Genomic DNA, 15,983 nt, shown 5'->3' with positions numbered 1-15,983 from the left:
CATGTATATGAAAATACATATAATAAGGAGTGTGTGTGTGTGCACATGTGCATGTGTGTGTGTACAATGGTACATGCATAGTGGAGGGTGTGGGAGGATGGACGGATAAGAGATGAACTGGGAAGGGACTGGGAAGGGGAGGCATGATTGGATGTGATTTTATGGCAATGTTTGGACTTTTTCTTATAAGAACAAGCTTATATGTTAGCTAAGAAACAAAAATATTGGCTTTGGATGAAGATTTCTGAAAAAGTTAAACAGAGCTGCCATATATCACAGCAATTCAACTCTTACTAATATACCCAGGAGTATTGTAACTGCATACCTGCACAAAGCTTGTATACAAAGTTCACAGAATTGTTCCTAACTCAAACGTCCATTTGTTGACAAATGGATAACAAGATGTGGCGTTCACTACGATAGAATGCTATGACACCAGGTGTGGCGGTGCATGCCTCTAATCACAGCATTCTGGGGGGAATGAAGCTTGGGCAACTTAGTGACTTAGCAAGACACTGTGTTGAGAGGAGGGGATTAATTCAACACAAAGGCCCTGGGTTCAATCCCGAAGACCAGAAAAAAAAGTATTAAACCAGCTGAGCATTGTGACCCACACCTATAATCCCAGCTACTCAGGAGGCTGAGGTAGGAGGATCACAAGTTTGAGGCCTGCCTGGGTAACTTAGTGAGACCCTGTCTCAAAAAGTTAAAAAGGTTAGAAATATAGCTGAATGGTAGAATACCTGCCTAGCATGTGTGGGGTTCTGGGCTCATACCCAGCAGCATACACACACCGTGAAGAACAGACTACGTGCTTCCGGAGGGATGGACCTTGGAAACATTATGCTGAGAGAAGGAAACACTCACACAAGGCACATGATTTCATTCATATGAAATGTCCAGAATGGGAAATCCAGGGACAGGAAATATATTAGTGAATGCCAGGGGCTGGGAAGAGGGAAACAACATGGAATAACAACATAGGGGGTGGGGTTTCAGGCTGGGGTGAGGCAAACATTCTAAACTTAATTGTGCTGGTAGCTGCACAACTTTGAGAATATACCCCAAAGCACTGAATTGGTACATTTATGTTTATTTTTGTGTTTTTGTTTTGGTACTGAGGATCAAACTCAGGACCTTGCACTTACAAGGCAGGCAGCAGCACCAGTGAGCTAAGCCCCCAGCCCTATTTTTATTTTTTTGAGTCAGGGTCTCACTATGTAGTTCAGGTTGGCCTTGAACTCATGGCAATCCTTCTGCCTCCACCTGGCTTGTGAGCCGCCACACTTGGCTTGGCATATTTAAAAGAGATGAATATTTTGTCAGTTATTTCTCAATAAAAACTTATCAACATAGGGCCAGGGATTTAGCTCAGTGGTTCCAGCATCTGCCTCACAAGCACAAGGGCCTGAGTTCGATCCCCGGTACCAAAATAAATAAATAAATAAATAAATAAAAATTATTCTGAATAAAGTGCTAGGGCAGGGGGTAATACTGACCCTGAAAACAGGAGAAGCTGGAAGAGGGATGATGTTTGAAGTGGTCTTACATGGTGGGCACAGCACAGGTAAACACAGAAGAGTGCAGGACGCACAGGAAACAAATGGGAGGAGGTCCAGCTGGCCAGAGCAAAGAAGTAGGAAGTAGCCCAGGTAGGCTGGAGGGAGGGCAGTGGGGCTGGTGCTGTCCCACCTGACTGCAGAGGGCATTCTGAGGAAGGGGCCACAGCAGGTGCTCCTTTCACCCCAGCTCCTACACTATGCCTAAGGTGTTAGCTAAGTTTCACTTTCCTAGAAGTCTGCAGTTCACAGGCAGCTGGGATGGAATGCCCCAGATCAGAGCAGGCAGGAAGTGGGTCACAAATCATGGTCTCAAGGACACAGAGCTGAACAGAAAATGAAACCGCATCCAAGACTGTGGGAGTTTGTGTAAGAAGGAAGCCAGCCAGGCTGGATCCAAGACTTGGGCAGGGGCTTTCCTAGAGACTGGGGGACAATTCCCTTATCCCTGTGACTTCCAGACCAGCTTCCTGCTAGATTACCTGGGAGTCACTCAGTATGATTTTGTTTGTTTGTTTGTTCTTTGAGACAAGGTCTCATTCTGTAGCTCCGAGTTCAGGTTGGCCCTGAACTCACTCTGTTGCCCAGGCTGGCCTTGAACTCAAGCTAATCCTCCTGACTCAGCTTCCCAAGCCTGGGATTACAGGGGTGAACCATGACAGCTGGCTGAAGGAGTCGTTATTATCATTCCCATTTTACAGATGAGGAAATTGAGGCAGTCTGAGGTGACTGACCTCAGTTTTCTCATGTGCATAACGTGGCGATGCTAAGACCTCTCTCCATGTCCCCGAGTGTCAAATGCCAGGTGTTTATCTGAAACACCCTTCTGCAATGCACTTCCTCCAATCCATGCAATGTTTGTGAGATTTTTCTCTGTGTTGCTCTTGGCTGTAGCTGCATCTGTAGATACAGGTCCTCCCAGGGCCAGATAGCATGCACATTCTCATGCTTTCTGGGTGAGGAAAGTAGGGGTACCCAGGGCCAGTAGGTGAGGCTGCTGGGTGGGCTGTGGAACACCTGAGTCTGGCTGGGGCTGGGATCTGTTCGGAGGGAAGACAATGACACAGCTCCCGCTGTGTGCCCAGCCTGTTCATGCTCCTGCTTCGTCCTGTGTGACCATTCCCTCTGATGGGAGACCTGAGGTCACTGGAAGTGGAGGAGCTGCAACAGAACTCCATCCTACCCTGCTCCCAAGGAGGCCTGGTTCCTGTCCAGAGGCCACAAAGCAGACCGTGAGTGCTGGGGGACATGCACTAAACAGTTGTCTTGATCTAATCCACTGCATCGACTGGAAATATTGGCCAAAAGACATCCTTGTGAAGACAGCAAGGCTGCCAGGAGCATGGCTCTGTTACAGAACACTTGTGCCCAAACCCCTGGGTTCAATTCACAGCACCACAAAAGACATTAACAACAAAAAGAAAACAGGCAGGCCCTTTCCTAAAACCTCCTGGGTTCGCTGTTCACTCCAGAATAATACAAATTTAGGCTGGCCACTTTAATTTCCAGATCCAATCCTGACCAGGTTAGTCTGGTATACACAAATTAGGTGGATAGGGCTGGGGTATAGCTCAGTGGTAGAGCACTTGCCTAACATACAAGGCCCTTGTTTCAAACCCCCTGTACTAAAGAAAAAAACAAAAATTAGGTGGAATTTTGGCAGGGAAGTAGGTGAGATGCTGATACTAGAGGTGACAAAGTGCGCATCTGTATTCTATGTGGCTTCTGAATGATTTCCCTTAGGTAATCTGTGCTTTTCCTTCATTCCTATTTTGCAGCAGGATTTGTCATTTTTTGAGATTCTTAGCAAACAGGACCTATCCCCAAAGTGTGGCATGTTAAGCCATAAAAGATCAAGGAATTAGCCAAGAACATGCAAGACATGGGCTGTGGTATTGCCCAGTGGAAGAGGATGTGCCAGGCTGTGGTTTCAATCCCTGTATGGGGGTGGGTAGGCAATACTTTAAAACTTTAACGAAAGGTGTATAGTAAGTATGATCATATAGTCTTGCATGGGATCTTTTGATATCACAAAATATCAACTCTCACAAGTCGGCTGTGGATGTAACTAAGTGGTACAATGCTTGCAGTGCAGGAACAAAGCCCTGGGTTTGATCTCCAAAACTTCTCCCTGAAACTAACTCTCACAAATTAATCTATAAACTCAATACAATTTCCTGTTGAAATTTGTAAAAATTTGACAAAACTAATTGCACTGGGGTATAGTGTTTTTCTCCCAAAATTCATGTATGCCTATAACCTTAGAGTTTGACCTTGTTAGGAAATAGTCATCGCAGGTATAAGTAGTTCAGATGAGTCGTACTTGGGTAGGCTGGGCACCAGAGCCAACTGGCTATATCCTTGTGAGAGGCTGTCCGAGCCATACAGGGAAGAAGTCCATGGAGGGATGGAGACGGAGGTGGGTGCGACAGAGCTACCAGCCAAGGAAGGCAAGGCCTGCCAAGGCCACCAGAAGCTGGGAAGAGGCACAGAAGGTTCTTCCTTAGAGCCTTCGCAGGGCATATGGCCCTGCCAGTATCTTGATTTCAGACTTCTGGCCTCTGGAACTCTAAAAGAATGAAGTCCTGTTGGCTTATACCACCATATTTGTTTCAGCAGTCTAGGAAACTGACCCACTAATTCTGAGCAATTAAAGATTTACAGGGGAGCTAAAACATTCAACTAGGTACACAACAAAGAACAGGTAGTGCTGGAACATGAACAGGCAAACAGAAAACAGAGCTGTTATCATACACAGGTCTGTATATTCACAAGTATTTAGTACTGACTGTCTAGTATTTGGTGTGGAAGAATTGATTCAGTACAGGGGAAAAAACAGAATCTCTAGCTAATACCACATAAAAGTTCTACTCCAGATGGAGTAAAGACTTGACATTGTAAATAGAAGAAAAAGTAAGAACACTTTGGGGGGACTTAGGGATATGAAGAGTAGTATGGCTTGGATGTGGTTTATCTCCCAAGGGTCCATGTGTTTGAATCTTTATCCTCAATATGCCAGTATGGGCACTGATGGCTTTTAAGAGGTGGTGCCTCTGCCAGGCCTGGTACCACACACCTGTAATCCCAGCACTCAGGAGGCTGAAGCCTGAGGATCACCACAAGTTCAAGGACAACTCAGACAGATATCATAAACTGGCAAAGCACAGCTCTGCTAGCAATCCTTATGCCTATAGGTGACACAGCCAGCTGCTGGTCACTGCTGCTGCTGGCCATCAAGATCTGATGCAGGATTGTACTGGACACTGTAGATCAACTCTACCAGGTGCTGATCTCTGCTGCTGGTCTTCATTGGCTGCTGGTCTCTGGGGGAACTTTAGTGCTAACAGCTCTGAGTGTTTATTGCTCTTTCTTTTAAATTAACTACTCCATACCACTCAGGATAAGAATCCCAAGTATAGTGATGCCTCAGTTCACAAGTACTTTTGTTTACAAATAATTTGGTTCACAAAAAAAATATTTGGCAAAATTATGTTTTTATTTGCAAACTCTATCAGGTGACAAACACAACCTCGGCCATCTTTCCCACATGACTGTGAATGAGGCCATCTTTTCCATAATTGTGGAATGAATTAAGTTTATGAATCAAGGTACCACTATAGATTTATAGGACTTCTGTAGCTGAAAGAAATTACAAGCAGATATACAGAATACCAAAGCCAGGATTTATTTTAGTATATGTACTGCCGAAGTGAGCACACCAGGATTTATTTTAACAGGGCCTGTGCTGCAGCACAGCGGGGTGAGTACGCAGGAGGGAGCCTTCCAGAGCAACCCAAGAAGTGGCTGGGAGCACTGTTTACATAGCTGCAGGCCTGGACCAGCAAGGGGCAGGGCTGAAACCAGGGAACCTTCTGGAAGGTTTGCTGTGAGGGTTGGGTGTGCACATAAGGGGCCCAGGTCCCTCCCTTCCAGGCAGGGCACCCCCTCCCCTCCTCAGAGAGGCAACAGTACTGTCTGAAGTGGAGGAAGTGGGGAGGCACCTCACACTGAAGCAAAGTGCCCAGTCCCCTGGAGGGGCAGGGAGGAGGGAACAGCTGCTAACCAAGCCACACACCCTCTCCAGCAGCAGTGGTGGGGCCTGAGTCAGGCGCTTCGCCTCGGCCTTAGTTCTCTAGGAGGGTGCCTGCCCACCCGTCCCTGCAGTTGCTGCCCTGAATTGCAGTCCCATCACGTGCTCACCATTCCCACCACTGCTGCACACCAGAGGAGACAGAACCTTTCCCCACAGCTGAGCTGTGCAGGGGCCCTGACTTGAGCCTCCAGAAGTGGGATCTAAATAAACCTCTTCTTCATGAGCAATTGGCCTCTGGTACTTCATTGTAATATAAAATAATACATAGGGATCTAAAACTCTAAACCCAGAAATTGTAAATAGAGGAACAATAATTTTGGTTACATCAAAGATTTCTGTGCATCAAGGGCCCCATAGACAATTCAAGACTGGCATAGACTCCGGAAAGCTCTTTGTGTTTGCAGAGACTCATATTTATTTGTTTTTTTTGTTTCTTTTATTTTGTTTTGTTTGGGTTTTTTTGATACCAGGGATCACACTCAGGACCTCTTGTTTGACTGGCAGGTGCTATGCCACTGAACTAAAGCACCAGCTCAAGAGGGAGAGAGAGAGAGAGAGGGAGGGAGGGAGGACCTTATCTGGGATAATAATGATACAATAAAAAGGATTTCTTATTAATCTTATATCAAATATAACCTTTAGCCAAAATAAGTAATTTGACTGTGGTTTTTTTTTGTTTGTTTGGCTGGTTTTTTGTTTTGTTTTGTTTTGTTTTTTGTACTGGGGATTGAACTCGGGTCCTTGTGCTTGCAAGGCAGGCCACCGGACCGCTGAGCTAAATCCCTGGCCCTTGACTGTGTTTTCAATGTAGGTTTATTATAGGAAATGGTACCAGTTGTGGGTGACAGAGATTGTTTGTGTTTTATAGTTTAAACTATGAGTGTTAAGGTGCAGAGATTGAACTCACTGACTATGAGATCACTGATTTCAGTGTAATTCATCCAACCAATATAAAAGCTAGATAGACCCTCCACAGTGAGTAAATCATTTCTTCCTTAAAGGTTTCTATGCAAATTGTAAAAGGAAGTGATTAGATCCACCATGAAAATGTCTCAAAAGACACTGTGACACAGAAAATAAATACAAATAGCATTTCCTGCATTAAGACTTGTAATTAAATGGTCAATTATAGGCCAGGCGTGGTGGCACATGCCTGTAATCCCAGCACTCCGGAGGCTGAGGCAGGAGGATCTCTGTGAGTTTGAGACCAGCCTGGGCTACATAGTGAGTTCCAGGTCAGACTCAACTACATAGTGAGACCCCGTCTCAAAAAACAAAAACAAAAACAAAAACAAAAAACAAACAAATGGTCAATTATAGAGCCCTGCCCTCCCCTGCCTGTGCTGCCATCGCTCCAGTTTAAGGAAGGTGAGATTTGGGAAGGCCACTCCGAGATCTGCTCTCCCTCTGGCCTGCTTGGGCCCAATCGGTGGGACTGTGTAGCCTCACCCTCCCCTGCCTGGGCCATCATCAGCTCCAGCACAAGGAAGGTAACCGCGTGGGTGCCCCTGGACCCCTCCCCACTCTCAGACCTCCTGACTGTGCCAGTCCTTGGACCCACTTTGCAGAGGCATAGGTGGTCATAAAGGCTACTTTTCTGAGCTCCCAACTTTGAACATCTTTAAAGAAAGGGCGGGGGAAACCTGTGGTAGAATTGTGTGGAGTTCAACCCTGCAGGAGGTTGGGGAACTCAATCTGGGCCTCTGGCCTGAGGTCAGTCTGCATCATGTGGATCTGCCATCAGCTAGCTGAGATCTGGGGACTTGGTTCTGCAAATGGCTGCACACATTGTTTATTATGACAGGAGAGAAATAGTCTGAAAGAGGCCCTTCAAATTCATTTTTTTTCTTTTCCTCATTCCACTCTGCAAATTCTTTCTTTTTTCTGTCCTCTTTCTCCAACTCAGTCTCTTGCTCCACCATATTATCCCTCATCTCCCTTTCTGTTCTGGCTCCTGCCCTAACTCAGATTTCTTCTTTTATCATTTTTTTTTCTTTATGTTCTTTCCTTCTGTCATTTTACCTCACTCAAGGGTCAATAGTTTCAAGGGAAAGTGAGCCCCTATTACTGTTAAGGGGATATATTCTTGTCCTTATACTTGCACTCTGTCTTTCCCTTTTGAATTTAACAGTTTCCTAAAGATTGTATGGTCATTCTATGTCCTCTGGCTTCACTTGAAACCTTCTGCAATTCTTTTACTTATCTACTCCTCTCATCCTAACTCTGTCTAAACCCCCATCCTAAATGGTAAATATGCTATATTGAAAAGTTTATTCACTGCAAACATATTTTGGGCTGCTTCTTGATTTTAATTTAATTCACGTAGTTTAAAGGTGATAGATTAATGACTACCACAAGTGGTCAATTTGCAAGTTGTGCTTGATCCTATTGTGTTGTTGATTGTATCAATTGGGATAAAGGATTGTGATTGATTTAATGAGTTGTTTTCTCTGATATGAAAATGAGAATGTCTATGAGTCATTAGAGACTCAAAAGCTAAAGTACAGCCATATCAGGAATATTTAAGTAATAACCCAGAAATTAAACCAAGAACAACCCAACAACAAAAATAAAAATGAGAAAACACTTAAGCCAGATACAAAGACAGACTTCTAGTTCACCAGTGGCAAACAGTAAGTCTGATAGTGAACCAGCAGGACACCCTGAACCCATAGCACAGGAAATAACAAAACAGATCAATCAAGCTCTAGAAAAATTCAAAACAGAAATAATTTCCCAGATAACCACAGAGATGGTGAGCAAAATGGAAGTCATGATTCAAGACTCTAGAACAGAAACTGAGAAAAAAATAGATGAGCTCAGGACCATGGGAGAAGCCATGAAGGCCCAGCATAAGAAAGAAATGGAAACAATGAATGTCCAACAGAGTAAAGAAATGGAATCCATAAAACAGATTCAAACAGATATCCAGGAGATTAAAAACTCTATTGAAAGTGAATGCAACAGAATAAAAGATTGAGAAGATAGAATTTCAGATATAGAAGATAGGATTGCAGTCAGTGACTGTGAAAAGAGAGCACTCTTAAAAACAGTAAGGGATCATGAGAAATTGATCCAACATCTTCTAGATGATGCCAAGAAGAATAACATAAGACTGATAGGAATCCATGGAGTAGCAGGAGAAAATACAAATGACTTAAAAAAAGCTGTTCACAGAATTAATGACAGAAAACTTCCCAAACAGAAGGGAAGAATTTGACATTCAGATAACTGAGGCATATAGGACTCCAACTAGGGATGATCAAAAAAGATCTACACCTAGACATATATCCCAGAAATCCAACAGAAGAAAAAATACTATAAGCAGTAAGAGAAAAGAAACAAATCACATGCAAAGGAAAGCCCATCAGAATCACAGAAGACTTTTCAATACAAATCCTCAGGTCAAGGAGAGCCTGGAGTGAGGTATTTCAAGTCCTAAAGGAAAACAACCTCCAACCTAGACTGATGTATCCTGCAAAACTCTCTGTCAAAATGGATGGGGGAATAAGATACTTCCATGACAAAGAACACCTGAGAAACTTCATGAACAACAAACCAGCACTACAAGGAATTCTAAACAATATCCTAGGAAAAGACAATGAAGGTCACAACACCATGAGGCCCAATAGACCAAATCAAATAGGCAAGGCAAGAAACTAAAAGAAGGGGGGGAGGAGTAAAAAGAGTCAACAAAAAGCCAATAACATGTCAATAATAAGTCAGTACATATCAGTTATAACCATCAATGTCAATGGCCTCAATTCACCAATCAAGAGAAACAGACTGGCAGAATGAATTAAGAAGCAAAATCCAACAATATGTTGTATACAAGAAACACACCTAGTGCAAAAAGAAGCCCATAGACTGAAAGTGGAAAGATGGAAAACAATTCTCCACACAACAGGAGCCTAGAAAAAAGCAGTGATGACAATCTATTCACAGACAAAGTAAATTTCAAACCAAAACTCATTAACAGAGACAAAGAAGGCCATTATTTATATCTTTGTAAAGGGAACAATTCAAAACGAAGAGATGACAATCATAAACATATATGCACCAAATATTAATGCCCCCAACTATATAAAACAAATATTAAGTAACATGAAAAACCAAATTAGCACTAATACCCCTAGGCAGAAAATCAACAATGAAATACTAGAACTCAACCAAGCTTTTGAACACATGGACTTGATAGACATCTATAGAGTGTTCCACCCCACAAAATCAGAATATAAATTCTTTTCGGCTGCACATGGGTCATTCTCCAAGATAGACCACACACTAACTCACAGAACAGGTCTGAATAAATGCAAAAGAATCAAAGTTATAACCTGTATATTATCAGATCACAGCGCAATCAAGCTGGAGATCAGTAGCATAAGAAACTGTAGGAACTTTACAAACACATGGAAATTGAACAACACTCTCCTGAACAATCGATGGATCACAGAAGGAATTAAAAAAGAAATTAGACAGTTTTTACAAATAAATGAAAATGCCAATACACCATACAGGAATCTATGGGACACAATGAAAGCAGTTCTGCATGGAAAATTCATAGCACTGAATGTCCACATTAGGAAAACAGAGCAAGTTCAAATTAACAACCTAATGATGAATCTTAGACTCCTAGAAAAACAAGAGCAAGAAAAACCCAAAGCTCGAACAAGAGAGGAAATTATAAAGATTAGAACAGAAATCAATGCAATGAAAACTAAGAAAACGATACAAAAAACATCTGCCTGCGTCTGGGTTGCTTTCCATGGGGCTCCTGTGAGCAGGGCTGCTGTGAACTGGGTTTAAGAACCCGAGTTCCTGCTTTTCTGAATGTATACTCAGGACTGGACCTCTTGGATCATGTGATTACAAATGTTTTACCACATAAAATGACACCAGGCCTGACTCATATGAGAAACAAAAATGAAAACACTATTTTTGTTTTTTGGTACCAGGAATTGAACTCAGGACCTTGCACTTGCCAGGCAGGCATGGCACCACCAAGCTACATCCCTAGCTCAAGAATAAAAACTCTAAAAAGTGACTTTGGTCTGCAAGGCTGACAAAGGCCAGCAAGATTGGCAAGTGGTTTGGAAAGGGCCTCGGTGCCCACTGCAGGGCCTTTCCCTCCTTTAGGAGTTTCGTCCTTATCTGTGCACTGCATGGAGTGCAATAAGAAAAAACAGTGGGCCTTGTGACCAAAGAGTGCCGGATCCTGGCTCAGTCAAGGGATGCGCTTTCACCCCCCAGACCCCTACCGAGGCCTCAGAACTCCTGGCCTTGCTCCTCACTGCCTGCACCACCCAGCCCAGGACCCAGGACTGCACGACACTTCCCCCTGCTGGCGGGATTTGGGATGGCAGCCGTAGGTGCTGGTGCTTCCACCCTGTGGTAGGCGGGGCCCTGCTCTCCTGCCTCTGGCTTTCAAGGGATGAGAAGGGTGGGTCTCTTACTACAGACACTGCAGCTTTGGGGTCCATCTTTCTACTTGTGATCAATTAACATTCATTGAGCTTATTTAAGGAAATAAGTGGCACTTATAGGACATGTGTGTGAAAGGGAGAGATCACAGGAGGAAAACGTATATAAGTCTTGACACATCTGACCTGCACAGGTGGGAGGGAATGTCGCATTCTTGCATAGGTGTATTTACATGGGTGAATAAATAGCCAAGATCTGCAAAAGAGGAATATAAGAGAGCAGCAGTGGCTTATGCCTGTAATCCCAGCAACTCTAGGGGCTTAGGCAGGAATATTACAAATTTCGAGATCTTGTCTCAAAATTTAGAAAAAAATTAAAAAGGACTGGGGATGTAGCTCGGTGGTAGAGCATGTGTTGCATGTGAGAAGCACTGGGCTCAACCCAGAGGCCACTAGGGTGTGGCCTGGAAAAATCTCTCCCTCTCTAGCCCCTCCCTTCTCTCTCTCTACTTCCTGGCTGCCATGACGCCATGACCTGAGCAGCTCTCCTCCACCAGACCCTCCCGGCCCACCCTCCTGCCTTGGAGCCAGCCAGCTAGGGACTACAAACCTGAGCCAAAACACACCTTTCCTCCTATAAGATGTGGGTGCCATGTATTATGTCCAGCAATGGGAAGTTACTAAGACATCAAGGTAAGAAGAGGAAAGGTTTACTTTTGCTCACGGTTTGGAAGTTTCACTCCATGGCAAATTGCCTGTTGCTTTTAGGCATGTGGTGAGGTAGTACTGCATAGTGGAGGAAACTGCTCACCTCATGGTGGGAAGCAAAGACACAGGAAGGGAAAGGGGTCCATGTCCCCTCAAGGCCACATCCTCAGTGACCTAGTTTCCTCCCACCAGGCCACAGTGCCACAGACTGAGACAAAGCATTTAACACACCAGCCTACAAGGGATATATCCCAAAACAGCAGGCTCATTTTCTAGACTGGATTCTAAACTCTCCAAATAAGTCTCACACGCTTGCCAGGAAAGAGGACCCATTATTAAAGACTATGAATAAAAAATTCATAGAAAAGCAATCCAGATTGCCACTTGACCTGAGAAGAAATGCTCAAATATACCAGTGGTTAGGTGACTGCATGGTCCTGTCCCAGTATCACACCATGTACTAGAAGGCACAGTTCAGGGTGGCAGCAGGGGCTAACCTGCCACAGGACCTGGTTTTAGCTCCGATGCAAGGTCTCCAGGAGGCTGCAGGCCACACCATCTGTGAAGGACCCGCATCCATGTGCCTCACATGGCAAGTGGGTGTGGGTTGTTGGCAGAGGCCTCCATTTCTCTCACAAGGGCCTCTCCAAATACTTTTTGAGTATCCCTTGGAGTTGCAAGTGGCTTCCACCCGGAGCAAATGATCTACATGCTGGCACTGTGTGAGTTCCAATGTATTTTATCCCTTAGCCGTGGAAGCCATACACTACTACTGTTTCAATATTCTGCTAGAGGCACAGGGGCATGATTTAATATGAGAAAGAACTACAAAAAATATGGGAGGGGGTGAGGTACTGTTATCCTGGAGGCTGGCTCCTGCAATTCACAAGACTTTTATATGCAAAATACACTTCATCTTCCCTGAGGGTCCTGGAAGTCACACCCCACTGAACATTGACTGGAAGCCCAGAATGTCAACTAAAGCAGGTCCAAATGTGAGTACAGCACCTCAGATCTGTTCCTAAAACATGACAGTGGCTCCAGTGTGACTCCTTCAATCAGATTTATAAATTGAAGGTTAACTGCCCCCGTATACACCAGACATGAAGCTTGTGGCTCACTGGCTCTAGACTGCTGCCCAATCCCCATGGCTATGCTGTATGAGACAGTGGTGGGGGACACCAAGGTTTTTTGCCAAAGATGCCAGAGAACAGAATCCAAGGGAGGGAAAGCAGGTAGAAGTGTAAATGGGGGCCATGAGACAAGAGCCAGGAATCTGGTGCCCCCACCTGTGTCACAAAGAATGGAAGTTGGACAGGCTGGAAGGACAGAGCCCAAGGCAGGTAGGGCACCCAGAAACTGGAGAGTAGGAGTCATGGAGATGGCCACATCCCTGGTTAAGCACCCAAACAGGCAAGCAGAAGAGAGACGATCAGGTGTGACAGCAAAAGGCGGAGAGCAATCAGTACAGATCTCAGTAACTGCAGACTGTGAGGGACGTAAAGTCTGAGGTTTTAATCCAGGCAAATTCACTGCTTATCAGACTAAAAATCTACACATCTGCAGAGGAAACAACAGCATCCAAACTCACCATGACACTTCATTTACAATACCCAAGTTTCAGCCAAAAATGACTAAATATGCAAAGAAACATGAATCTGTAATCTATATTCAGGAAAAAGAGTAATCAGTTGATGCTACAAGGGCTCAGATTAGCTGACAAAAACTAGAATTGCTATTTTAAGCATGTTCGAAAAGAATTTAAAAAGAAAATGCTCAAATAATTTGACAATGAATAGGGAATCTCAAAAGAGAAAACACTCAAGTGAAAATCTTATGGCAGAAAACTAAGTGGAACACACATGGCTGCCTGGGCTGGTCCTTCTATGCTTGTAGATGGGGGCTTATAGACGACAGGAAATCACCCAGCTCTAGAGGGTGGGTTGTCTGTCTGTCAAGGCCCTGGCAAGTTGGTGGGTGGGACGGGCTGTTTCCTGGCTTAGTGATGGTGCCTTCTTGCTGTGTCCTTGAATGGGAGAAGGGGCGAACAAGCACTCAGCCTCTTACAAGAACACTAATCTCATTTGTAACATTCACATCTGAAGTGCCCCCTCATAATCACATTACTTTTGAGAATTAGGTTCAACACAGGCAATTGTGGAAGGGACACAAGCACTGAGGCCTCAGCACCCATGAGTCATGTGAGGGAGGAGTTTGGGAGCAGATGGAAAGGGGAGTTCATTAGGTCCAGACCCCATAGCAGAGAAGTGCAACAGAGGGGCAAGTGAGCTCTGAGAGCTGCTCTTGGCACCAAAGGGCAAGCACGAGGACTGAGTGCACCAGAATGGAAACTTGTGCTGCTGTCCCACTAGGCCCATCACAAGTGATGAAGCAGAGCAGGTGGGGAGCACATTTCTGGCTTGCATTTGGTATGGTTTTAGCTTGGGAACATGTTAGTATCAAGAATAATCACCAATTACATACCCTGTGTTTTGTTTTGGTTTTTGGTGGTAGTATGGGAAATCGAACTCAGGACCTTGCACTTGCCAGGAAGGCACGGTGCCACTGAGCTAAATCCCTAGCCCCATACCCTGCTGCTTCTGGACTAGCATCTGAGATCTTGACTGAGCTAGTGAGGGAGGGGGCGGGGGTTCCAGCAGAGCCAAGGACCACCAAGAACAGAATTCCTCAGGTCCATACTTGCAATCCTGTTCCAAGCTGCAAGCAGTGTACTCTGTGGGTCCCTGAGATAATGGGAAGAAAGTTTAGATCTGTGGGTGCTGACTTCTGAGGAGCTGGGTGCCACTGCTCTCTCTGCAAGTGGCTCATGACCTGGTGGCCAGGAACTGTGGCTCCCAGGCAGCTGCCTCAGGCATCACCTCACCTGTGACGTGCTGTGGTGACCATGTGCTGCTTCCAGGGATGTGGAGGCCGAATACAACAACCGCAAAGTGACTGGTAGGCACTTCCTGAGTTGGGGTCACCATACCCTGCCCCTGCAGACTCCAAGGGAGCTCAGACATGGATCCCACCTGGAGTCGCCCCTCCAGGCAGCAACTGCTCCCTTCTCCACTCTCCCACCAGGTGGATCACATCCTCCAGCACTTCCTGCCTCACAGTGACTGTGCCCAGGGAGGAGTAACCATACCCAACACTAATAGCACACACCTAGTGATATGCAGGTATCCACTACATCCTTCAGGAAGATTTCATTTTTTAGCATTATATATACATTTATAAGTGTACACACAGAGTACTTTATATACACAGACGAGGGAGCTCTCAAGAACATTAAGCAGCTATGGAACAATTCTTTTCTACAAGAGTAAAGTGGAAAATAACAGATGGATAGAGGAGACAAAGCACCCAATACACAGTGGACACTGATCACAGTTGGGTCATGAGCTCATGCTGCCATGCTCCTTATCCTGCCCAAGTGGGTCAGTCAGCTGTGCACAGAGCCTCGGGCACAGCACTGACAGTGATGGTGACAAGCACATGACAGGCACTCTGGTCGCTGGTGACAGCCTTGTTGCAGCACCCATATCTTCGTTCACCCAGACTGGAGACGACCAGGCCTCAGTCGCCCTGCCTCACAAGAACATCAGAAAGATCCTCGGTTCCTTCCAGCTTCAGATTCTGAGGGATGAGCAAGACACACAGGGATTTAGACTGGGACAGGAACCCTAAAGCCAGTTCTCAGCAAGACAAGGTAGTGACTACAGGTTGAAGTCTGAAGCTGCCTCCCAGGCTTCTCACGCCCAGGATTTTAGGGTCCCTCAAGGTGGGAGGTGACCCCACCTGAACATGGCATGGGCTGCCACTGGGGGGAAGGGTGCAGGGCAGGAGCAGGGAACCAGCAAGCCCTTTATGCTGTGATAAGCTGGCTCCAGGGTGCTTTCAGGGGAACAGTGCAGGTTTCTATGGGAGATGCCCAGCAATAGTGGCACCCTGATCCCTGGACTGGGGCCAAGGAATGAATCAATACCACCTTTAACCCTGTTTGTGTTGTTCTGAGACAACACAGCTCCCTATGCTGCCCAGGCTGGTCTTGAACTCCTGGGGCTCACATGCTCCTTCCTCCTCAGCCACTCAACGAACTGGGGCTCCAGGCAGGAACACTCTTGGCTTGGAGCTTAGAAGCCTGGTGTGCAAGCAGAATGCACCGGCAGGACCTGCCAATACCTCACCCACGAAGATGGG

General features: G+C 45.4%; 1 protein-coding gene across 3 annotated transcripts in view; it reads right to left on the bottom strand.

Moving 5' to 3' along the window:
- Nucleotides 1-13,433: 13,433 nt before the first annotated feature.
- Ncaph (non-SMC condensin I complex subunit H) overlaps nucleotides 13,434-15,983 on the bottom strand; it is a 28,321-nt gene continuing 25,771 nt past the window's right edge. For all 3 annotated transcript variants that reach the window (XM_010638132.2, XM_010638133.2, XM_010638131.2), the window contains exon 18: nucleotides 13,434-15,419. In XM_010638132.2, coding sequence (XP_010636434.1) covers nucleotides 15,360-15,419 — 60 coding nt within the window. In that variant the 3' untranslated portion in view covers nucleotides 13,434-15,359. The remainder of the gene's footprint in view (nucleotides 15,420-15,983) is intronic.

The sequence above is a fragment of the Fukomys damarensis genome, unplaced genomic scaffold (assembly GCF_012274545.1).
Source record: "Fukomys damarensis isolate Sample0158 unplaced genomic scaffold, DMR_v1.0_HiC HiC_scaffold_9, whole genome shotgun sequence".
Classification (NCBI taxonomy): domain Eukaryota; kingdom Metazoa; phylum Chordata; class Mammalia; order Rodentia; family Bathyergidae; genus Fukomys; species Fukomys damarensis.
Note: the sequence above shows the minus strand (reverse complement) of the source record. Positions and strands in the feature narration are given on the sequence as shown.